The sequence below is a fragment of the Callospermophilus lateralis genome, chromosome 3, assembly GCF_048772815.1.
Source record: "Callospermophilus lateralis isolate mCalLat2 chromosome 3, mCalLat2.hap1, whole genome shotgun sequence".
NCBI lineage: Eukaryota > Metazoa > Chordata > Mammalia > Rodentia > Sciuridae > Callospermophilus > Callospermophilus lateralis.
In genome coordinates this window covers 169,650,434-169,675,201 of record NC_135307.1, presented here as the reverse complement: position 1 = coordinate 169,675,201, position 24,768 = coordinate 169,650,434, and the positions used below count along the sequence as shown (strand labels likewise).

Below are 24,768 nucleotides of genomic sequence, written 5' to 3'. Positions count from 1 at the left end.
TATCTAGCTGAAGACTGAACTGCCTACAATCTATGGGAATATGAGATTTTACTTAAAGCTAACAAACACTGATGCTAAGTATGTATTCTCTTCCCTAGCCATGTATATCTGTCTACTTGGGCTTGTATATCTTTTCACATAAAGTAATTTTTTTACCCATTTAACTGATGACCACCTTCCTCACTGAGGTCCTCAGAGCATCAGGGATGCGTCTGGGAAGATCAGCAAAGGAATAATTTGTGCTTATGATTACTATTTGGTGACCAAAATTAATCATGTGAATTTTAAAAGCCAATAAAACTCCCAAGTCCTTTGGTCATGCTAAAAGACCCAAAGGACAGTAGTCATCAGTTAAAGAGACAGATGAGTCGAAGCTAGAGAGGTAAATAGAGACCTAGTCTATCTTGTTGTGGGCCTAAGGATTTCTAAGGATTTTAGAAAAAAAAAAGTTCTTTATGGATTATAGGCTAAAGTTTGCACAGTTTGGACAAAATATAAGTACTCTTACCAATAAATATGTTTCAAAATGACAAAGCTCTCCCCAGTTGGCAGCTCAAAATCCCAGCAAGAAGTGATGGGCACAGGCACAATGAGCTATGTACAGAGTGTAAACAGTAAGGCCCTTGAAGGGAAGTCATGAGGGGCAGAGCCAGGTGATGGAGTGTGCACTGGAACAATGCAGGGGTGGGGGTAGGAGGCAGTGGGCCCAGGGAAAAATACAACAGGTTTGTATGACTGTCAACCAATAGGCCACCAAAGCTTGCTGGCAGTGGTGGTAGGTTCACTGGGTCCCCCTAGTAGGCAGTTAAGGAGAAATTGTCCATTGAGGTGACCTGACCCCATTGTCCTTTACCCTTGGGGCAGCCACGCAAGACTTTGGTGCCTCTTCCTCTCGAAGAAGAGGAACAGGCCTGCCTGGCCATACTTGGGGCAATCTACTCGGGTCAGGGCAGGGCATATGGGGTGGTTAGATTCTCAAACAGGAATTTGGGTGCCAATGGCACCACAGATCCTGCAGCCCCTCCCTCCTAGGAAAAGAGCTCTGTGCACCTGTCTCCAACAGGGGGCCCCCAAACTCCCAACGCTTCAAGGGTCCAGCCCGGCTTGCTCCGAGATGTCACAGAAGCAACCATCCTGAACAGTTTTTGAGTCCCTGATCCACCCGGGCCACTCCAACAAACCCAGCCACCCTCCCCACAAAGCCCCCCACGCCCACCCTCAGCACATTCCTCAGTCTAGCTTGGGGGTCCTTAAATATCAGTCTCCCGGAGGTTGCTGTAGTCGGCCAAGTCATAAGCCTGGCAGGTGGCGCCCTCCGCCACATCTTGGGGAACGCCTAGGGACACGGCTTCCACCTCCGATTTCAGGGTACACGCGGCCTCTGCGTGCTGCGCGCCCCCGGTGCGGATCTTCTGCGACAGGCTGGAGACCTTGGCACGCAGCTGGGTGGTCGGCCTCCGCAATGGCCCGAGCAGCCTCCACTCGCGGAAGGCGTAGAGGGTCTTTCGACGGCTAGAGACTGGAGCCTGCACCTCGTCCGTGCCTGGGCAGCTGGGATCTGGGGGCGCTATGAGAGCCAGTGGCGCTCCGGGGGGCGCAGCACTCGGGCTGGGGGCGCAGTCGGGGCGCGGGCCACTAGTCGAGGCCCTCCAGTGGTGGCCGTAAACGCGCCACAGGGGACGACGGCGTCGGCGGCGGCGACACTGGCAGCGCAGGAGGCGGAGGAAGGCGCGCTTGAACTCGCGGCTGGAGCAGGGGTAGATGAGCGGGTTCACGCAGCTGTTGAAGTAGCCGAGCCAGAAGATAACCTTGAAGACGCCCTCTGATGGTTTCAGCTGCGGGAACAGGGAGCCTGGAGGGCACAGAGACCCGGATTGGTTAGCTGCTCTGGGAGCGGGAGGTCCAGGCAGGCCTTGGGTGCAAAGAGGACAGGCTCTCTATGCACTCCAGGGAGATTGAAAGGATCTCCCCCAGAGATCCCTGACATAATTCAGGAGCTCCATAAACTTGGATGGGGAAAGCTAGCATCTCCAACGTTTACTCACCTCTAACCGAAACTGATCATTTCCTTCAGCGAGTGCAGGCAACAATCAGAGTAGAATTGGACAAAATCATGTGAAATTACTGTTTTTGTACATCAAAACTAGTAGTGCAAGATTGGCAGTTCCCGCGGATATTTTCCTATCACATTCAATTGCTGCGGATGTTATGAGATATTTTCTGTGCTTCTTGTTATTTGGAAATGACAGTCGTTAGAATGCACCATCAGATCTCATTTAATGCCTTAATGTGGAGGCACATTTCTAAGTCATTGATTTCATGTAAAAATATTTTGACAACTTTTTCAGTAAAATCGGTTTCATTTGTCATTTTTTTTTTTTTGTTTCATGCTTTTGAAAGTACGACTTAAGATGAATCCATAGATTTCACCAGATACCTGAGTAGTCCCCAGCACAAAAAGGGGTAAGAACCTGGGAATTAAACCTGGTCTAAGGCTTGCCCCATGCCAAGCAGTGTGCTGGGTTCTCCTGTGAGGAGGCAGAAAGCATGGCCCTTGCTCCCAGAATAGCAATGTGAACATCACTGAAATGCAGGTGGGGTGATGGTAGGGGAGTACTCATTTTGTTCACATAGGGAGGGAGCTTAGGCTTTGTGTTTCTAAGGATCTCAGAGAATCAACCTGGATGAGAAGGGCCAGAGTGTCTTACATGTGAAAGCTGCAAGTGGGTGAGAGAATGCCAAATTTGGAGCCTGGAAATATCCTGTAGGATCAACTCAGAAGACTTCATTTGGGACAGATGGTGAAGGGCCTTAAATGCTGGAAAGTTCAACTTGTGTTATTTTCAGCACTTGATCTGACTGCAGCCATTGAGGGATGCTGTTCTTGAGGGCTGCCTTCCTGGAAGTTGAGGTCCACCCTGGTGGCCCACACATTCCAGGGACTACCCAACACCAACTGAACCAGTTGTTCAACTGGAAAGTTCTTAACATGTGGGTTAAGAACCATGAATTGCTTAAAGCAGGTCAGAGATTGGGCATAGAGTTAGGCTTCTATAAACAATGCCTATGGGCTATCAGAATGCAGGACAGTGAGGCTGTCCTACTGTGGTTGGGGAAGATTTCTGGGATGACTTTGTGGGGGCACTAGGCAGGTGGGGGTGGGGGCATTTGTTTGGGAGCTGTGCCAGGAAGACGCTCCTCTCCACAAATCTCTCCCCTGACATCCCCTCCACAGACCTGAAGGAGGCCATGTCTATGGAAAGAACAGCCAGTTGCAAAGATACACTCCAGGAAACAGAAGCCACTTTCTTGTTCTTCTCTACCTAAGCAGCAGTAGGGGGCCCAGGGTGTTGCATCCTAGACAGGGGCTGCAGCTGCCCATGAGACTGAGCAATCCAGGGTCCTAACAAACTGTGGAAACTTCTATATCTCTTCTTGCTCCTTCCCCACAAATAAGAGCAGGTCAGAGATTGGGCATAGAGTTAGGTCCCTTAGTGAAGGGGAAGAGGCACCATGCCTCACTCTTTGACCTGGAGACCTTTGCATATCGTCCACCCCCTACATATAGAAACAGTTCTGGGTGCCAAGAGATGTGGTAGAGGAAGAGGAGGGCCACACAGCATCACATGGCTCAAGAGCAAGCTATCTGGCTATCTAAAGTCTCATTTTGCATTTCTGTGAACTAGAGATAATAATATTTCTCTGGAAGGGATTTGGTAAAGATTTATAGGTCTTGGAACTAGCCTGTTAGCAGATTCTTAATAAATACCAGTGAGGGGCTGGGGATGTAATTCAATGATACCATGCTTGTCTAGCATGTGTGAAGCCTTGGCTTTGATCCCCAATACCACAACTACACCACAAACTGGTGTCTGTTCTCCTTCCTTCTTACTTTTTTCCTGTGGTTTTGAGAGTGGAGACTATAGTCTTGGGGAGAGACCAATTTCCACATATAGAGAGTGACCAGAAACGTGGCTGAGATGTGGTAGGTTTTGGGGTGCTGGAGCATCAGTCAGGGTGGATTGAAGAGATGATTCTCCCTGGCAGAGGTGTTGGGTAGTCCCTGGAATATGTGGGCCACCAGGGTGGACCTCAACTTCCAGGAAGGCAGCCCTCAAGAACAGCATCCCTCAATGGCTGCAGTCAGATCAAGTGCTGAAAATAACTTCTGACTCAGGCTACAATTCTTTTATATTTAGCCCAGGATGACAAATCAGTGGACTATGCTTTCCAGTGGTGTGCCTGAAGCCGGCCAAAGGACATTGTTATCAGCATGGTTTTTATTCAGATTGGGGGGCAACACAGCATTTCATGATACTGCCTGGGTCTTGTTGTAAACATTAATATCCTAATTCATGCTCAGTTGACCTGTGTGAAGCCATCTGTGAACTGGGAATTCCTTACATATGAAAGAGGGAATTCAAACTCAGCCTCCCAGTGTATCCTATTGAGGATTTGTCTCACTTTGGGATCTCCTAGAAGCAGACTCTGAGACAAAGATTTAAATGCAAGTCATCAATTTGGGAGGTAAATGAAACACCTGGAGTTGGGAGGGAAAAAAGAAAAGCAGGAAGCCCATGAGAGGTGGCTATCAAGTTAGTTGTCAATGTGGGCAACTGGGGCTTAATACCACCAGCGGGGCTCTAGGTGACTGTGCAGAACACAAACCTCAGAGTGACCCTATTGAGGGGAAAGGAGGTGGGGTATTTACACTCCCGTTCCCATCAGTTATGTTGAGCTGTTCAATCTGGGTGTTCGTTTTTCTACTTCTTGGCTGCTACCATGGTGGGCAAGGATTTTGATGGGCAGAGAGAGTTCCTGGGCAAAGTAATACAGGCATGTGCTCAGGTCGAATTGGGTCCATGTGCACTGAAGGTCTAGGGGAGATGGGTAAGTGCCAATAACGTCCACCACAACTGTGTCTTATTTGCTCTCTGCCCATGGTGTGCAGACATGTTGCCTAGAAAATATAGACATCTGTGCCTTGGGTTTCAGATTCCACAGGCCACAGCTCCCCTGATCTCATAGATAGCAGGTCTGAGGTTCATATAGACCGGATTTTAGTGGGAACTTTTTCTGCAGAATTTCTTTTATCAACCCTTCCTGATCCAGCAGAATTATTTGTATTCCTGTTCCCTCAGCCAACCCCCAGATCATCACACTTACTTATAAGTGCCAAGAACACTGTAAGTAATTATTGGTTTTCTGTTTATCTTGTCCTTAAATGCTTGGCACAGAATCCCTTGAAAATGGAAGCCTGAGCATTTCATTTCCTCACTTAAAATCCGTTTCCCACTGCCAACCATGACTTCCTGTCTTCTCTTCCTCATCTGCACTTTGACCTTCTTCCAGCTCCTTGTATCCCTCCTACCATGCCCTTCCTTTTGGGCTTAGCTGACTTCCTGCTTGCCAGCACCTCAGCCATTCCCTGCTCCATCCTCCCCCAGGACTTAGGCTGGATTCATCTAGCCAGATCCTAACCCCAATTTAACCCATCTCTGAGCACACTTAGGCCTCCAACCTCAGCCGTGTCCAGGAGCTGCAGTGATCTCAGCCTTCATCCTTGGCAGCTCTCTCTCCTGTCCTGCTCTAGCCTTTCCAGCTCTGAGCCTGGTACCACCCTTTCTTCTTCCCCAAAGTAGTTGAACTCAACTCCTGTTTCACAGAGGGAACTGAGGCCACAGAAGCTAGCCACATGCCCAAACCATCTGGCCTCTCTTCCTCCTGGGTTAGAAAGGAGTCACCCTCCTAACCAAAGTTGGTGTCCCTGCCTGTGTTGAGGTCCTTGATCCACCCTGTCATAGCTGCTGTCTCTCTAGTTGTGGCCTTGTGCTCCTCACCCTTTCCAGGTTACTCTTGCTGCTTCTCTTCTCCAGGGCACATCACCTGTCACCCTGCTGCTTTCCCCGCCCCCGCCCCCACCCAGGGCCCCTAGCCTTCGAACATCACTCTTGGCCACCTGGATGCTGCTCATTTTATCCATGGCTTCCAGGATGCCAATTTTATGATTTGTAAACTATTTGTGTCAGTTTCCTTTCCTTTCCTGTATACTTACTCTTTAATAAAATTTGTTACTGCTCCATTACCCTATGACATGATGTTTCTTGGAGGCAGGGATAGGATTCTCTAGGTATAAGTTCCTGACCTAGAACAGTGGCTCTAAAATATTCATTGAATGAATGCATAAATGACATTTGGATAGGTGGTCTCTAAAGTTCTTTCTGAGTGCTCAGTACCTACTAGCCTCCATTTTGGGGCCTTGAAATGTTTTTTCATTGAATCCTCAAGACAGCCCACTTGCTGAGATTCTAGTTAACCCTAGAGGTCAAGGTCAGGCTGTGCTCCTGAGCTGGTCTGGTCCTAAACCTTTTGGTCTTCCCATATCATCACTTAAGAGGGCCAGGGGCCATAGCCACTCTCTTTATTCCTGCAGCAGCTTCCGCACAAGCAGCATGCCTGTCCCCACTCCTGAGCATGGCTGATCTGGCCAGGAGTGTGGCACTCCTCCTTTCTCCACAGGTAGCCTCTTCTCTTCAGACTCTGCAAAGACCACCTTCTCTGCAGGTGTTTCTGTGATTAACCTCACCTCACTGGTGGCCCCTGGGCAGGTGGTAGTGGTCTTTGGAGTGTGTGTGCCCAGCATACTCTCTTCTGCTTGCCCCAGGCTATGTGACATTGTTGGCTTTCTGTATGGCCTCAAGGGTACCCTATGGCACTCAGAAGGGCTGGGCTGTTGCCTTCTCTCTGGAGAGAGCATTGAATAGACCCAAGACTCCTAGGATGAGTCCCAGAGATCTGCCTGGTTGTCTCCTTCACCTCTTCAAGTCTTTGTGCAAAAGTTACCTTTTGGAGACTAGGAATGGAACCACCATCTGACCTAGTTATACCACTCCAAGGTATTTATCTTGAAGAATTAAAGTTAGTACATCATAAAGATACATGTATACCTATGTTTATAGCAGCACAATTCATAATAGCCAAATTATGGAACCTTCCCAGGTGTCTATCATCAGATGAATGGATAAAAAAAATGTGGTATATATACACAATAGAGTTTTACTCAGCCATAAAGAAGAATGAAACTATGTTATTTGCAGGAAAATGGATGGAACTTTAGAACATTAGATTAAGTGAAATAAGTTAAACTTAAAATGTCAGGGGTTCTGTGTTTTCTCTCACATGTGGAATATAGAGAGAAAAAAGGGGGGAAAGTGGGTGGGATCTCATGAAAATAGAAAGGATACCAGTAGAGTGGAAGAAAGGGACCAGGGGAGGGAAAAGGGGAGGGACAGGGGAAATATTGGGGAATGATATTGACCAAATCATATTGTTATATTGTATACATTTATGAATATGTAATAATGAATATCATTACTAGGATTTAAGTATAATGCACCAATAAAAATGGAAAAAAGTTACCTTTTGGTCATTAAGTGGATGCCCCCACTCCCATCTGCTATGAGGATTGGCTACCAACGGCTCCTACTTGTCCTCTATCCCCAGCCAATGGGCACTGCTTCAATTGGGGAGATGAATCTGACCCCATGTGACAGCCCATAGCCAATGACAGTCCCTTGCTTCATTGTGGTACAATTCTGTGCGGCCCTTCTTTCTCCTGAGTTCCCTAGAGTCATCACACTGAGGCAAGCCTTTGTTGGAGACCACAATCTGGGTTTAGCTCTTCCCCTGCCCCATGTTGCTTCCTCCCTTCCTCCCAGATGTCTCCTGAGAACATTCTCTCAATAAATCCTTTGTAAAAAGAAGCCCCATCTCAATCTCTGCTTCTAGGACACCTGATCCAAGACACTCTTGGTCAAGTTCCTGAATGTTTCTTCAAGTTCTTTTGCTTGGTCCCAAAACTTTGATCCAAAGATTAGTTCTTGGTTACCACCATAACTTGTCTGCCTATTGCTGGGAAAGGTGAGGTTGGAGTGTGCACTTTTGTGTCCATTCCTCCTCATTCAAAAGGTGGCTGGGAGTGGGGTGGAGGTGCAGTGGCTACTTTTACCACCATGAGTAGAGACAGGATGGAGGTAGATGGAGATGACCGATCATAACTGTAGCTCTTGTCAGCCTCCCTCTGATCCTTGTCCTTGTCTGTCATGTGGTTAGTCTCCATCCAGCAGCTCCTACCTGCCTTCCCCATTCCCTGTATTGGGGTTGCTATGATTTGGATATGTGTCCCCCAAAGACCCGTGTGTTAAAGGCTTGGTCCCCAGCCTGTGGAGTTACTGGGAAGTGACAGAACCTTTAAGAGGTGGGGCCTAGTGAGAGATCTTCAGGTCACTGGTGGCATGTCCTTGAGGGGGATTGCGGGACCCTGGTCTTTTCCTCTTCCTCTTCTTTCACTTCCTGGCCATGAGGTGAGTGGTTCTGCTCTGCCATGCGCTTCTGCCATGGTGAGCAACTTGTACAGGCCTCAGAGCAACAGGGCTTGCTGATCATGAACTGGAGCTTCCCAAACTACAAGCCAAAATAAACCTTTTTTCTTTTTACATTAATCATCTCAGGTTTTTTTTTTTTTTTTGAACTGAGGATTGAGCTCAGAGGGACTTGACCACTGAGCCACATCCCTAGCCCTGTTTTGTGTTTTGTTTAGATAAAGTCTCACTGAGTTACTTAGCGCCTTGCTGTTACTGAGGCTGGTTTTGAACTCAAATTCCTCCTGCTTCAGCCTCCCAAGCTACTGGGATTACAGGCATGCACCACCACACCTGGCTCAGGTATTTTTTTTTTTTTTATAGAGATGTAAAACTGACTAACACAGGGGAGTCTGTCTCAGGAGTCTGACCTAGTGTCCAGGGGACCAGACCCCTGCTGGTCAGAAGATGCAGGGCTTCTCCTGAGTCAGCAAATAGCCATGTTGGCTGGGTCAGCCTGGTCCAAGAATTGTTGGGGAAATGGAGGCGGGGGATTGTTTGTGGTCTAGATTATGAAAGGCCAGTTCTGTGTTCTAAGGAGGAGCTGTTGAGATGTCAGGTAAGGCAGGAAAGGCCATGGCTGGAACTGAGTACACTGGCCAAGCCCGCCGAGAACAGATAGCTCTGAAGCCAAGGGGGCAGACTGAGTGATTAACAGTACTTTTTTGGCATCACCAGAAGGGAACTTGTTCTTGGCACACCATCAGAATTCACAGCCAGTCTCTCCCATAACTTGTAGCCAACCATGAAATATCAGGCTTCACCCCAACCTCCCCCTTTTCCTATCCCCTCATCCATTAGTGATTTTTCTGCCCATAGTACACCATCCTCTCTGGCTGAAAGATACAGAGGAGTTAAAAATACTCTGTCCTTCTAGATACTCAGTCTCTTCCCACCAGCGGGTCTAGGAGAGAAGGAATTCCAGCTCCAGATTCCCCTCCCGTCTCCCAGTTCTCTAGCTGTTTGGCAGTGGCTCTGACCCTGGAGTTCAAAAATCTCTCCCAAAAGGGGCTAAACCTCCAACTCCTCACGGACCTCTTTGCTAAATCAGAAAGGGTCAGACAAGCCTCTCTAATAAAGCACCTTGGGCGAAGACCTGAGTGCCTGTGGGGAGCAAGCCATGCATCTGACCTAGCAGACAGAATTCCAGGCAGAGGCAAGGGCAGGAGGCATCAGGGTACCTGACAAGTTGGGGATAACCAGAAATTAGGATGGCTGCAGCAGAGAAGGTGAGAGGGAGAGTGGAAAGAGATAAAGCCATTTTGAAGTGGAAGCACTCACAGAAGGCTGCCAGAAAGAGGTAAGCTGGGTAAGAGCCAGATCTCATGGACTATGAGGACGTGGAAGGGTGGGTTGAGGGCACTGTGGGGCCAGCTGTGCCAAGCCAAATCTCTCGAATTCCATGCATTGCTAATTTTCCATGGTGAGGGGCAATTGGCAGGATCTTCTTTCTTGAGATCGACCAGGAATAGACCAGAAGTCCTTCTGTGCTGCCATGATTGCCTCGGGATACTTGGGCTCCCTGGGGCTGGCAGAGAACTATTGATCTGGCCTGGGACACCCTTCTATAGCTGCAGGGTGCGAGAGGGAAGGGCAGGCAGCTCCTAGAGCACAGAGGCTGTGTAGAGGCCACATTAGGGATATAATATATCCCTATACTGGCTCCTGCTCATTTCCCTTCCATTCTGCCCCCTCCTCTCTCCTTTACTTTCTTTTCCTCTTTCTCCTCTTGGTTGCCATCTCTTCACTCATCTTTCCTGATCTAATCTGTAGCTTTGGAACGGGCCATACCAAGCTCTGAGCGACCAAGACTGCAATTCTGCTGAATGGCCCTTGTGCTCAGCCCCACTGGATCCGACCCAGGCATGAGCCTCTGAGCTCTGAGGCCACACTGGCAAATGGCTCATAGGTCTGAGCAGAATAGCACTTCTGCCAGGGGAGAGAAGGTCTCCAGGTAGTGGCCACTCTGTCAGGGAGTCCCAGAACTGAGCTCATGAGCATTGCCTCCCAGACCCCATGTGAGTTCTCAGGGACCAGAACTTTGTTCTCCTGGGCCTTCACTCACAAAGTGAAGGAATGAAAATCCTCCATCATCCCCAGGGTGCAAGATGAAGCAGAGCTTATGTGGGCTCGAGATGGGAACCCTGGGGAGTAGCCTCAGGGACTCTGCAGGTCCATAAGAGGCTCAGGCCATGCAAGGAGTAGCCATGTCCCATGGCAATGCTTGGGACCTTTTCTTGCCCAGCATCTGGGGCAGGAGGGTGCACAGCACTGAGTCTGGGGGATGTGAGCTGGGGCTGAGGAGTTGGGTGAGAGATAAAGCTGAAAACATGGCTGTGGAGTGACCCTTAACCCTGGGGACAGTGGCAGCTTAAGAAGAGGAGAAGAAAAGGGGAGTCCAGAAAGGGAAGACAGTGAGGTTGGGGTATGCAAGTGTGACAGACAGAATAAGAGCCCCCAAGAGGTCCGGACCTATGAAATCCACCTTCCATGGTGAAGGGGACTTTGTAGATGTCATTCAGCATCTTGAGTGAGGGAGACAATCCTTGGTTCTCCAGGTGGACACAAAGTAATCACAGGGGTCCTGGGGAGAGGAGTCGAGGCAGGAGGGGGAGAGTCAGAGAAGACGTGACAACAGAGCAATGCTTCGGGGTAGAGGAGGGGCCTGGAGCCAAGGAGTGCAGCCATCCCCAAAGGCTGGAAGAGGCAAGAGGGGGATTCTCCCCTAGAATCTCTAGGAAAAGCACAGCCCTAAGGAGACTTGTTTTTAGGACTTTTAATCTTCAGAACTGGGAGATAAAATGTTGCTTTAAGCCACTAAATTTAAAGTAATTTGTTACAGCAGCAACAAGAAACTAACATCAGGGGGTTTGAAGGGCTAGTGGGGACTTGGCAGCTAGAATGTGGGTCTGAAACTCAAACATGGATCTGAGGGGAAGAGGGCCTTCTAGAAAGGCTGAGAAGGAGTAGGAGGTACACCTGGAGGAGTAGGGGGGGTAAAGAGGGAGATGAAGACTCCTAAGAGGCCAGGAGAGGGCACGCAAGCTGACAACAGGGATGAATGAAAGAAGGACTTGAAGAGTCCTCTGAGTATGAGAGTTTGGCAGTCACCAGTGACCATGTCAAAGGCATATCTATGGCAGTGTGTCCTCAGAGGATGAGGGTTGGGGGAAGGATGGCAGGAGATATGTGAGTGAGGCTGATGTGTGTTGGTAGGTGGAGAAGTATCAACATCAGATTATTCTTTAAAGAAGTTAAGTTGCAAGGAATATTATTGCAAATAAGTGAAAGGGAGGAAAGATCACAGTGAGAAGATAGGGAGAGGGTGAGGGCAAAGGGGCCACAAGGTTGAAGGAGACACATCTTTAAGAAAGCTCTGGACACATCAGTACGCTGTGTATGGACAGAGGAGAGGTGAAAGGTAAGGAAGGACAAACACTAGCTGTTAGAGGAAGATCCCTTGGAAGGGAAAGAGCTTTGAGAGGGAGTCAGAGCTGATTGGGAACCTGCAGGAATTCTGGAGAGATCCTAAGGCTTGCTGCCATGCAGAGCCCTGACTATGGAAGGTGATTTTTGTTTAGTGAGTGCTCACTTAGATCCTGGGATTGATTGATTCACAAGAACTGCTGGTTCAATTTTCAGGAATTTTGCAAGCTGGTGTGTGTGTGTGTGTGTGTGTGTGTGTGTGTGTGTGTATGTGTATGTGTGTGTGTGGTGCGTGTGCGCTTTGTTGATAACTTGCAATTAACTACAGTGGGAATATTTATACTAGGGGAATGGGCAGATGCTACAAATTAGCTCCTTCCAAAGTCAATTATTATTATTTTTGTTGTTGTTTTTTAAAAATTTTTAATATTTATTTTTTAGTTTTTGGTGGACACAGCATCTTTATTTTATTTGTATGTGGTGCTGAGGATTGAACCCAGCGCCCCACGCATGCCAGGCGAGCGCGTGACTGCTTGAGCCACATCCCCAGTCCCCCAAAGCCAATTATTGAACATTTCCCAGAACATCACTGTGTTCCATGTGAAAGAATGGCTTGAATCAGGATTTGGAACTCATAGAAGTAGGTAGATGGGAGAGAGTTAAAAATTGTTGGAGAGGATGAAGTGATAGATCATGGGACTAGCTGGCTAGGGAAGGGAGGTATAACTGGTCAGGTGACAAAATGTAGGGCAGAGAGGTGAAGGCTTGGGTGGTTGAAATCAATGAGCAGAAGTAATGGGAGCCAAGGAGGCAGGACAGGAGCAGATTGGGGCAGGCATGTGGACTTGGGCATGGCCCTAATTAGAATGGGGAGAGGGAAGGTCATTGTAATGGGGAGGCCAACATGTCATCATGGTCAGCCTCAGTATAGTGATGTCATACTGATGACAAGGGCAGGGATGAAAGTGAGGGAGAAATCTTGTGACCCCAACACTTAGGTCTTTAATGAATGAGGCTGGGTGATCCAAAGGTCATTGAATGTTTGGGACAGCACTTTAGCAGGAGTTGGTCACAGCATGAGATCTGAAGGGAAGGGATCTGTCCCTAAGGACAAAAACCCCATCCCCATCAGTGGTGTATATTTTCTTTACAAAAGATAAAATACATTTCCTAGATCTGTCCACTAGATGTGTAACCAGTTCAGAATCAAGGAACAGCTAAGAGCTCAGACTGTGGTCTCTCACTTTTCATTTTCCACTAAAAGATACCAGAACTTTTAAGAGAAATAACTAATTCTAGGTCCAGAGCAGGAAAAGCATAAGCTGAGACTAAAATGTCTCACTAGATCAGAAAGCAAGGAAGTACTCAACATTCTCTGGGTTGTGCCAAAGGTCTCAGGAGCCAATTTGAAAAGGTGCTCACTAATCAAGCCCCAAATGGTGATGTCTGTAAGGTGTCAGAATAGCATGGATGTCTAAAAACCTTGGCATTATTATGGTATTAAAAAACTCCCATTGGCCACCTCTGGAAAGAACACTGGAGACTTGACTCCTCATTTGATATATAAGGAGGAACGTTCAGTACCTCTCCTGCCTCTTCTATAGACACTATTTCAACCAAACAGCTAGTGGTGAATTCTTTTTGAAATTCTAGTAAAAAAAAATCCAGAAGTAATTATAGGATTAAAATACCACCACTTTAAGCCCCAGTGGTCCCGGCCATGATCAAAAGCTAAAGCCAGCAGAGGAGAGGCTGATGAGTTACCTTATAATGGACAAATCAGGTTGTCAGCATCCGAACCCTGATCAATCTTGACATCACAAAAGAGAATTCTTGTCCAAACCACCAAACCTGAATCTCATCAAACTAGCTTATAGGCAAATAGGAAACAGACGGATATGGTAAATGGTACTATGGAGATGTGAAGTCTAAATATTGTGAAATTTGCCTTGGGAGAAGCAATTTTGTTTCTTTACTAAAGAAATTAAAAGAAAAAAGAGGTAGTGGTGGTGGTCGGGGGGAGGGATGTGTCAATTAAGTAAACCTGGTAGGCAAATGAACCACATACAATACATGTGCCTTTTTTGGATCTTCATTCTAACAAAGTAAAAGTTTATAAAGCAACCAGCAACCTTTTGAACACTAGGTAGATATTTGAATTAAATTGATAATATTAAGTGGTCATTTTAATGTGTTACAATAGATAGTAGTTATTTTTTAAAAGTCATTTTCTTCTAGAAATATATACTGAAAAATTTACAGTTAAAGTGATATGGTATCTGGGATTTTTTTTTTTCATAATAATCTGCAGTGGTGGGAGAGTGGGTGGGGTTGAGATGAACCAACATAATTAGCCTGGGGTTGAAGCAGGGTCATAGGTACATGGGGGTTAATTATACTGTTCTCCTTTTGTAGGTACTTGAAACTTTCCATGAAGAACAAGCAAACAAACAAACCACCAACAACAGCAAAAGCCCAGGTTGGAGCTGTAACTCAGTGGCAGAATTGTGCTTAGCATGTCCAAGGCCCTACTTTGATCCATAGCACTGCAAAAACAAACCAAAACCAAACCCCCCAAAAACCCAAAAAACAAAAAAACAAAAAAAATCCAAAACAACAACCTCACAAAGAACCCTAACTCATGGCTTATTCGTAACAGTTACTTGATCAATATTATATATTATGCTTAAATTTTTAAAGCACATACATGGAGGGTCATACACCCATATCACTAGTAAGGATGATTGACAGTTAATAGAGGGAAGTTATACTAAGTGAGATAAGCCAGTCCCGGTAAAAGTACCACAGCATTCCACATATATGAAACACCTGAGGTAGTCCAATTCATAGAATCAAAGAGCAGGAAGGTGCTTCACAATTCCTCAATGGGAGTTGCCAATCAATGGGCATAAAGTTTCAGTTCAGGAAGGTGAATAAGTTCTAGACCTCTTCTGTATAACACAGTTCCTGTAGTTAACAATACCATATGCATACTTAAAATTTATTAGGAGGGTAGATTTCATATTAGGTGGATAAATTAATAAATAGATGGATAAATAATAAAATACCACAACATGACACAAAAAATAAAGTAAGTAGAAGGCTGTGTAATATGGTTTGGATGTGAGGTGTTCCTTAAGAGCTTAACATGTGAGACAATGCTAGAAGGTTCAGAGGAGAAACGATTAGGTTGTGAGAGTCTTAACCCAATCGATGATTTAACCCCCGATAGGGATCAAGTGAGTGGTAACTGAAGTGGTAGGGTGTGGGGAGGAGGTGGGAGCTGGAACATGACTCTGGGGTATATATTCTATATCTCGAGAGTGGAGACTCTCTTTCTGCTTCCTGATCACCATGATGTGAGCTGCTTCCCTCCGCCATCCACTCCCGCCATGATGTTCAGCCTTACCTGGAGCCCCAAGGAATGAAGCTGATCTTCTATGAACTAAGACCTCTGAAACCATGAGCCCTCAAATAACTTTTCCTCCTCTACAGTTGTTCTGGTCAGATCTTTTAGTCACAGCAGCGAAATAGCTGACTAAAATAGCTGTGCTTTACCACACAGGCCCTTGGATGGCAGGATGTGAAGAGGCCATGGATTCTGTCCTTTTCTTCTTCTTCTGCATACATTTACTGAGCATGTACTATGTGCTAGGTGCCACAGAAGCACAGGTAGGAGACTTAATGCCAGACTTTTCTTCAGGTTTTTACATGGGGGTGGGGGGATGGGGACAAATGCCATCACCAATGACCTGTCACACAGCATCCCCACCTCTTCCCCTGCACCTGCCGACCCAAGAAATATCTCAGGAAGTTGTGGAGATGGGTCCTTTGGAACATGGTCAAATCTCAGAAACACCTGCCTGCACCACTCCTTACCTGATTGTCACAGCCTGCTTTCCATTCTGGACATCAGTTCTGTTAGATATGGAAAATAAAAAACCCTCAAATAGTGTGGCCTTGGAAAAGGGAATGAAAAGAAAGCCATACATTGATAGCTTTAATCTCTTTCAAGATAAATCCTTTCCAGATGCTGGCCACAGGTGGGGAGAAGGTGTTTTATCAAAACTAGAATGATAGTCTCTGGGAAGCACTAATCTCTTCCAAGATAAATCCCCTCCAGGTGCTAGCCACAGACCTCCCCACCCCCGCTAAAAACCCAAATTCCTGAGTGCCCAAACTCACATGCTCACTAAATCGTCTCTCAGTATAGCCTATATAGGCCCAAATTCCTTTGGCCAGTGACTCGTTTTCCACCAGGAAAGTGGGCCCATCTGAGGTGTCACCCTCTTCCTGCATGAAACTTTCTTTCCTCAATAAAAAGCTGAGCTGATCCATGAAGTTTGCATCCGGTCTGGTCTTTTTGTGCTAACAAATTCCTCAGCATGGCTCACAGTCTCCTACCTGCTTTCTGTGACTCTCATTAAGGTACTCAAATTGACAGTCAAGTTTATCAGTGCATACATCTCAAGCGTACAGCTTGATGACTTTACATATGCAAACAGTGATGTGATAACTGCCCAGAACAAGATACAGAACATTGCTAGTCGAAGGTTCTATCATTCACTTCCAGTAAGTACCAACACACACACACACACACACACACACACACACACACACACACGTAATCACTACCCTGATTTTTATTGCTGTTGATTAATTTCACATATTATTCAACTTTGTATACACTGAACCATATGGTACATATGCTTTAAATTTCTGATCTGACTTATTCTACTTAATGTCATGTACAAAAAATTCACCCATGTTGTTGTGTATACCTGAGGTTTGTTCTTTTCCGTGTTGTACAGTAATCCAGTTTATTTCTCTATCCTCCTGCTGGCCTCATCCCTTGACCTTTCTTCTCATAGACTACACATTCCAAGAATGTCTCATAGACTCCCAAGCCAGGAGCACCCCTGCAATATGGCCACTTTTCTATGCCCACATAGTAAGTTCTCTCACTCTTCAAACTTTGTGCTATGTATTGAACATTCACAAGGGGAAAGTAATGTGCAGTAGAAGCATGTGCACACCTAACTAAGTCTGAGTGGTCAGGGAAGTGTGCTGTATCACAGAGACAAGACTCACAGCAGGGAGAGAGACCTGGTGAGGCTTATGGATGGATGGTGTGTTGTTCTGGGATATTGGCTATGGGGGCTTCTGATATCTGGGCCTCTGGACAACTTGAATATCTTTAAGTGTATTTGGGAGGGGTCCTAGATTCTGGGACTGCCCTGGGTGATGGCATTCAGAAGCCAGGGATACTTTGTGATCTGCCCAACAAAAACACAGCTGAGAGTGTAAGCTTGAGGGGTTTGCTAGTGGTCATCAGGAATGACAGGAGGTTTGGCTGGTGTGTGTGAGTGTAAAATGTAGGGGACAGATCCACCTCTGGGATTGGCTGGGGGCATTTTCCAGGCAGCAAAAGCCAAAGGTAGCAAAGCGTTATTGCTGTGAAGACACCAAGGAGAGACACAGCCTCTGGAGACTCTGGAAGAGGAAGGAATCTCTGCAGCAGATGGATGCTTGCTAGGGGCAGGTTTCCCCTGTCCTTCCTGTGTCTCTCTGGCCCACAGGGAAGGTGACCTGCATGACTACACTGAGTGATTGGCTCAGACCTCTGAGAGCAAGGGGACTCATGCATCAAGTATCCCAGGGTCAGAAGGCTTCACCAGGCACACTTCCAGCTGCCCACCCTTCCCAGGGCAGCCCCGTAGTGGCCATGCTCCCACATCAGGGATCCTCCAGGGAAGTCCCAGGCAGCAGCTCTGACTGTTACCTCTCCCCATAACCCTCTGCAGGTTTGTGCTGCTCTAGACATTGGGGCTACAGGATGCCCGTGAGCAGGAACCACTTACGCAGTTTCCTGTGATTTTCCATGGCACTTAGCCCTGCGCCAGCTTGCTGAGGTCAGTGGGTATGTGTTTGTCCTGGGTAGGGCTGCCAACAGCCCCTCCCCCACAGGCCTCTCAGACCAGTGTCCATATTCTCTCCTGTCCAACCAGGAACATCTTTGAAACTGACAGGGAGCACTATCATAATCACATGGTCAACAGGCACAAAACAGGACTGTCCTAGGTGAACAGGGATATGCCATCACTATGCATGTTCAGCTAAGTATAAGCATGAAAGCCAAGGTTGGGGGGCTGCAGGTGAGGGGTGAGGGGTATTTATGTGTCCACAGGCATCTCTGCAATCAGAAGCAACCTTTGCTGCCTGGAATCACTGTTGAACTCTTGATGTCTCAGGTTCATTGAGGGACCCTCTGCCTGTCTCAGGGGAATGCGTGCTCTGCAGTTGCTCCTCACCAAGAAAGTGGGGCAGCCAGAAATGAGGGAGATGATCCCCAGTCTCTTTGGGACCCTCAGGATTTTAGGTGTCTGGCATCTGTGTCCCCAAGGTTCCTTATAATTCAGGACACCCACAGATGGTGCTCTTTCTCTTTCTCCGGCCTGACCCACAGCATTAGGTGACCAGTCCATGGTTCACCAAGCCAGTGTCCCTCTATGACTCTGGACCTTTTTCTTGTTACCCGCCTTGGCTATTGGTGGCTGTTGTTAAAGCACTGTCTCTGCTGTGGTTTTGGCTGCTGCTTCTACTTAGCTTTGTGTGTGCAGGTGTGAGTGGGGACATTGTGGACTGTTAGGCAGCCCTGGGTAGTATCTTTATGGGTCCTTTAATTTCTATGGCCTATGGCCTTTGTGGATACACACTGATCTTTCCCAATCCCTCCATTTCTGGTGCTTATCACACCTAGTGTGGCCATCAGGATCTTTGAGGAGGGAGGTGCTACCTGAATGGCTATCCTGCCCAGCTACCTTATTTATTTATTTATTTTTGGTACCATGGATTAAACCCAGGGACACTTAACATCTGAGTCATATCCCCAGCTCTTTTTAAAAATTTTTGAGATATGGTCTCATTGAGTTTCTCAGGGTCTTGTTAAATCGCTAAGGCTGGATTTGAACTTGTGATCCTCTTGCCTCACCCTCCTGAGCCGCAAGGATTACAGGCATGTGCCACCACACCTGGCCCAGCTGCTTCTCTCTCTGCTTCTTCTGGTTCTTTCAAAGCAGGTGTTCCCTGAAGCTCCACAGAACCCTTCTCTTTTCTATTCTCCCTCCATCCTTTCCTACACACCATGCTCCTGTGAGCAAACCCATCCTTGACCCCATAACCAAGTTCCCCTCATCCTCCCCTCCCCACCATATACCTGGCACCTTCATGCCAAGATCTGCCTGCCCCTTAGAGGCCAGATTCCCTTCAAAGCGTTGCTGCTCAGAATGTTTGGGCTCTTCCAAAGGGACCTCCCCCATTCCAGGCCTGGGGGGTGTTAGGACTTCCTGCCTAATTTCCTGCCTACACAGCCTCCAAGCTATTCCTGCTCTCTTAGCAGCCTCTGCCTTTGTATTAGCTCTTCAAGTCACATGGGGAAGATTGGAATATTCTGTTTCCTTGCTTGGCCTCTGTTCTCTTGCCTCATTTATTGTCAATACCACTCCATTCAGCTCCACCAGCATCCCTTAGCACTTGTGTGTATGTCTTAAACATACAGCTCTATGACTTTACATATGCATACACCCATGCAAATCTCTGCTCAGAACAGGATACAGAGCTTCTGAAGGGACCCCATGCCACTTGTGAGGAGCAGCAGAGACTGAGGAATTGAGAAAGAGCAGTAGATACTAGGAAGGGGCAAAGGCCCTGGAAATTTAGGGATGATTTCCTAGAAGAGGGAAACATGTGATCTGGACCTCAAAAAACAATAGTAGCCCTTCATAGTGCTTATTGAAACTGCAAAAAACAAGAAAAATTGCACATTCAGCAGGACACTGGATCAACACACCTGGAAGACACTCAAATGTATTGTTGTGACAATGGCCCAGCATGGCATAAATTTCAAGGACATAATATTGGGTAAAAAAAGGTAAACTGAAGAATGATATGCACAGCAGGTGCCATTGATATAAATTCTAAAGACACACAAAGCAATGCTATACTTTGTTATGAATACAGATGCTTGTGCTAAGAGTATAAACAAATACACGGGAATGACAAATGCCAGATTTGCCTCTGGGGAGGCAGGGAGAGAGAGAGGAAGGCGGGGGAGAGGGCACTGGGTTGCAGCTGGGTTCTATTTTTTTTTTTTTTGAAAGGAGCAAGAGGAAGGGATCTAAGGCAAATATGGCAAAATGTTAACATGTGTTCAAAATGGGTGGTTATAGTACATAGGTGCTTGTTATATAATTTTTCTACTCATTTGTGTTTTATTCTGTAATTAAAATTTTAAAAGAAGTTAAAGAAAATATAAAAAGGGAAGTGGCTTCCCTCCAGGGAGCTTGTGTGAATCAAGGTACAGGGGGAGAATGAGGGTGCTTATGAACAAGATGCAGAGGGGCAAGGCCAGCACAGGGGTGTGGGGATGGAGCTCAGAGAGTTCTAAATCCTGGGTGGCCGAGCAGGTGTGTAAGGTGGGGGGCACACCCACTTTCTCCTGACTGCTTATTTGTCTTCTCCTCCAGGTGTGTTGCTTTCAGAACATTGCTTGCCCCTGTGCTCACAACAGAGTTTGGATTTTCTTCCCAGGGCAGTGGGAAAACTCTTTGGGACAGATGACTTCAAGTGGGGGCTTTACTCATGCCTTACTCTGAGTTAGGATCAGCATATCCAGCACTTGCTATGTGCCACAATTATATTCATGCAATATTATTCTCACCACAGCACTCTAGGCTGGCATTATTATCATCACCAACATCCCTATTTATAGATGAAGAAACAGAGGCACAGAGTGGGTAAGGGACTTGCCTGAAGTTCCACAGAGGCAGAGCTGGGATTTGAACCCAGGCTGTTTGGTGTCAGAGCCTGTGACCCTCAATGTGGCACTCTATTGTCCCTCATATGCCAGGTGCTGTGCTGGCCACTGTGGATTCATGATGAGACAGTTATGGGACCTTGCCATCACAGAGCTTCAGAGCCAGTGGGGAAGTCAAACATCAAATCAAGCAACACACACATATGTAACTATAACTGATGATTCAGTGAAGGCAGAGAACCTTATCCTTTGAAAGAGAAAATAGGGAGGACAACTGAGACTGATAACTCTAAGAAAAGGGGACATTTGTGTGAAGATCTAAAGGATGAAGAATTAGCCAGGAGAGGCTGCTGGTGGGCGGAGGTGTGTGTCGGGGGAAGCTGTCCAGATAGAGGGAAGAGCAAGTGCAAAAGTCTAGAGTCAGGTATGGTTTGGTAAAGGAACCAGACAGGATCAGAGTAGTGAAATATGCAGGGGGCAGGTAGAGGGAGGTAGCCCCTTCCTTCGGACTTCCCTTTCTGGAGGGGAATTACATGTCTGGGATTGCCCTAGTTCATGCCAGTGGCTCTAGTGTAAACACTCACAGTGTCCCATTTTGGCTTGAACAATAAAAATTTGAAGGTTACCTTCTCCAGGCCATGGTAGGGTTTGGATTTTCTTCCCAGGGCAGTGGGAAAACATTGAGGGATTTAGTAGGAGAGTGACACATCTAATTCATAATGTATAAAGGTCACTGTGACTGCTGTGGGGAGAGGGCCTACAATGGAGCAGGGCGGGGGAGGCATTGTTTCTTCCTTGACTCAGTCTCACAAGGTAAGAAGGGGACAGGTCAGGGAGAAAAGGCTCTGGGGGGGGGGGGGGGTGCCCTCTGCTTGAGCAGGCTGAGGCTGCAGCTGCATGGGAAATGATTCCAGGCAAATGTCCCTAAAGTTGCTGTCTCCTTCTCCTCCCCGTACTGGTCCAGCCCCTAGTCCCTGCTGCAAGAGAGGTCTCAAGGAGTGAAAGGAAGCCCCTGAGAACATTGCCCATATCCCAGGGCAACTTGTGAAGGAATTAGGAAAGTTCCCTAAATTTCAGAAATGATGATAAACAATACTAATTGTCCATTTTGTAATTTGCCCTGTTTTTTTCCCCCTTCTTACCCCACACAATCCTCTCCTGCAACTCCTTCAAAAAGAGCCTTCAGACATAAAAGCTCAGGATACACTCACAGATACCACTGAGGCCAGCTTCCAAAATGAAGGAGTGCTGAAGGAAGCAGGTGGCTTCCAGAGTATGGTGATGCACAGGTGGACGGGCCAGGGCCTGCTTCTCATGAATGAATGAACACATGGGGACCTACCCACTCTGTGCCTCTAGTTTCAGATGGCGGGTATTGTAGGGGGTCACATGCGCAGCTGACCACACAATGTGGGCGATATCTACAAGGATTTCTCATGGTCATGGGGGGCTGGAAACAAGACCGGATTTGTAATAGCAACGAACAGGAGAAGAACAAAGAGCTGGAACCCTGTGAAAGGAAACCTGCCTCTCATTTTCCCTATACAAAGTAAGAGATCAGGAAAGTCGCTAAATCAACCCTACAAGGTTAGGATGGAACCCTAAGGAGGAGGTGGAGGATCATCCATGTCTGCCAGGAAGCCATAGCCATAGGCTTGGAAAGGAAATGAAGGGGCTAGTGGGAGAGGGATCGCTTACCCAGCGGCAGGACGAAGAAGAAGGGGAACCAGCAGAGCACGAAGACGCCCACGACGATGGCCAGCGTCTTGGCTGCCTTCTTCTCACGGGAGAACTTGAGCAGGCGAACGGATAGCGAGCTGCGGAAGGTGTGGCCCTTGGTACTCCGAGTCCCCTGCGTCCCGTCTGCGCCGGCGGCTGCACCACGACAGTGGATACGCAGCACCACCTCGGAGGCCTTGCCCCGCTCACGCTTGACGCCCGCCTCGAGGCTGCGCGTGGTGCTGCGCGCGACCACGTACACGCGGCAGTACATGACCACAATGACTGCCATGGGCAGATAGAAGGAGCACACCGAAGAGAAGACAGCATAGCCCGCTTCCTCCGTGATGCCGCAAAAGCGCTCGTCCGGGGGCACCGGCTCCTTCCAGCCCAGCAGAGGCCCCACGGACACGACGAGGGCTACGGCCCAGAGCAGCGCCAGGATGGCCGCCGCCTTGCGCTCTGTCATGATCGCAGGGTACTTGAGTGAGTGGCGCACGCCCACGTACCGATCCACCGAGATGGTGCAGAGGCTAAGGATGGAGGCCGTGCAGCACAGCACGTCCACCGCGGCCCACACGTCGCAGAAGGCCCGGCCGAAGGCCCAGAAGCCCAGAACCTCCATGGTGGCGGAGAAGGGCAGAACGGTGGCGCTCAGCAGCAGGTCGGCTACAGCTAGGTTCACTATGAAATAGTTGGTGACCGTCTGCAGGTGGCGGTTGCAGGCCACCGAGAGGATGACAAGCAGATTGCCCGCTACAGCGGTGAGGATGAAGGCTGCCAGAAAGACACCCACCCCCACCCCCTGCGCACTCACAACAAGCCCCCCGACGGCCGCTGTGCCGTTCACCTCGCCACCCGCGCCCGCGCCCCCCGGCTCCCCAGCGGAGCTCTGGTTGTCCTCGCCGCCGCCCGCTCCCACCACGCCGCTGCCGCCGCCCGTGGCCCCCGAAACGCTGCCCACCGCCGGGGCCTCCGAGGCAGTCGCGCCGCCTGTGCTGCCCCCGCCGCCGCTCGCACTGGAGCCCCCCGAGCTGCTGTCCGGGCGGGGTCCCTCGAAAGTGACGCTAAGGAGGTCTCGGAAAGTCATCTCAACGCGCAGCCGTCGGGGGCCGAGCCGGGATGCAGGACCAACAACTGACAGGGAGGGGGCAGGAGGGCATAGCCGCAGGGCTTCGGGTTCAGCCCCGCGCGCGAGTCCCGTCCGGGTCCTGCCCAAGTTCCTGTGATGCGTAGCGTGGCAGCTGGGGAGCGGAATGCCAGGTCGGGAGGCGGCTGGGGCTCCCCGAGGCCACCCGTGGAGTCGGATCCAAGAAGAGTCAGGGCTGGTGATTCGCGCTGCTCTCTGAGCGTGCCCAGGCGATCCGGCAAAGCAGCGGCTCCGGGACCCGGTGGTGCAGGCAGTGGCCACTGCGGCGCTCCCAACTCCGTGCGGGGGGCGGGACGGAGGAGGGGCAGCGCGTGGAGGGAGGAGGGGGCGGCCGGAGCCGAGAGAGGGGGCGCCGCGCTCCCTGGGAGAAGGGGCTCTGATCTCTGGGAGACAGCGTGTATGAAGGTCCCAGAGGGGTTGCGGTGCTGACGCGCTCTCCGGCTCCTAAGCCACCTACGCTTCGCCGCTGGTGCCAGGACTGCTCTCTTCCCTCGCTGTTCCCTTCGCGCGCTCTCCCGCTTCTCTTCTGGATCCCCTCTCCCGTTGTTCTCACTCCTCAGCCGCGTCCCTCTTCTTCGCCTCCCCTTTCCAGCCTCCGGGTCACTCACTGGTTGCCCTTGGGCGTGCGGAGCTTAGAAGGCGCGATTTCTCGGTCCCCAGACTCCTGACTCCGGCCGCCAGAGAGCAGCAAGCGCCCGGGATCTGCGGACTGCGGACTGGACGGTGCAGTGTAGCGGCGGTCGCCTCCTGAGACTGCCTGGATCAATCTGCCGCACCTCTTTTTTTTTTTTTTTTTTCTTTCAGTCCACAGGCTAGAGGAGGGTCTCAAACCCTTCTGCCAAGTACGAAGGCGTGAAGAGAGCCCGGAAGGGGTCAGAAGCCTGGTATAAGCTGAGGCCCTAGCTGGGTATGATGGGCGCCGGTCGAACAGACTGTGCGGCTGTAGCCCTGAGACCCTGCCCATGACAGTGATCTATGTAACACCAACTTTCTCGCACTGTTAGTTTACTCTACATCAAATGTCAGAACAAATCTTTCTATTGCTACTCCAAATAAGCGGCCTGGTGCTGGGGAGGGAGAGCACAAGTGCTGGAGGGTGGGAAAGGTCACTTGGCAGGATGGATGGGGGTGGAGGAGGGAAAAGTCTGGTTCCAAATACCCTTATTAGCTGTTGGATCTCTTTGTACATACCTCAGTTTCTCATCTGTAAAATGAGAGTCAAGGGTAGCGTCTACCTA

The 24,768-nt window shown here is 48.8% G+C and overlaps 1 protein-coding gene across 1 annotated transcript; it reads right to left on the bottom strand.

Annotated features, from left to right (window-relative positions):
* Positions 1 to 1,250: 1,250 nt before the first annotated feature.
* Positions 1,251 to 23,470, bottom strand: Adra1d (adrenoceptor alpha 1D). The gene is made up of 2 exons (XM_076848977.2): positions 22,360 to 23,470; positions 1,251 to 1,852 (listed from the first exon to the last, which is right to left on the bottom strand). Exons 1-2 carry the CDS (start codon positions 23,468 to 23,470, stop codon positions 1,251 to 1,253), a joined length of 1,713 nt encoding a protein of 570 aa, XP_076705092.1.
* Between the last annotated feature and the right edge of the window lie 1,298 nt (positions 23,471 to 24,768).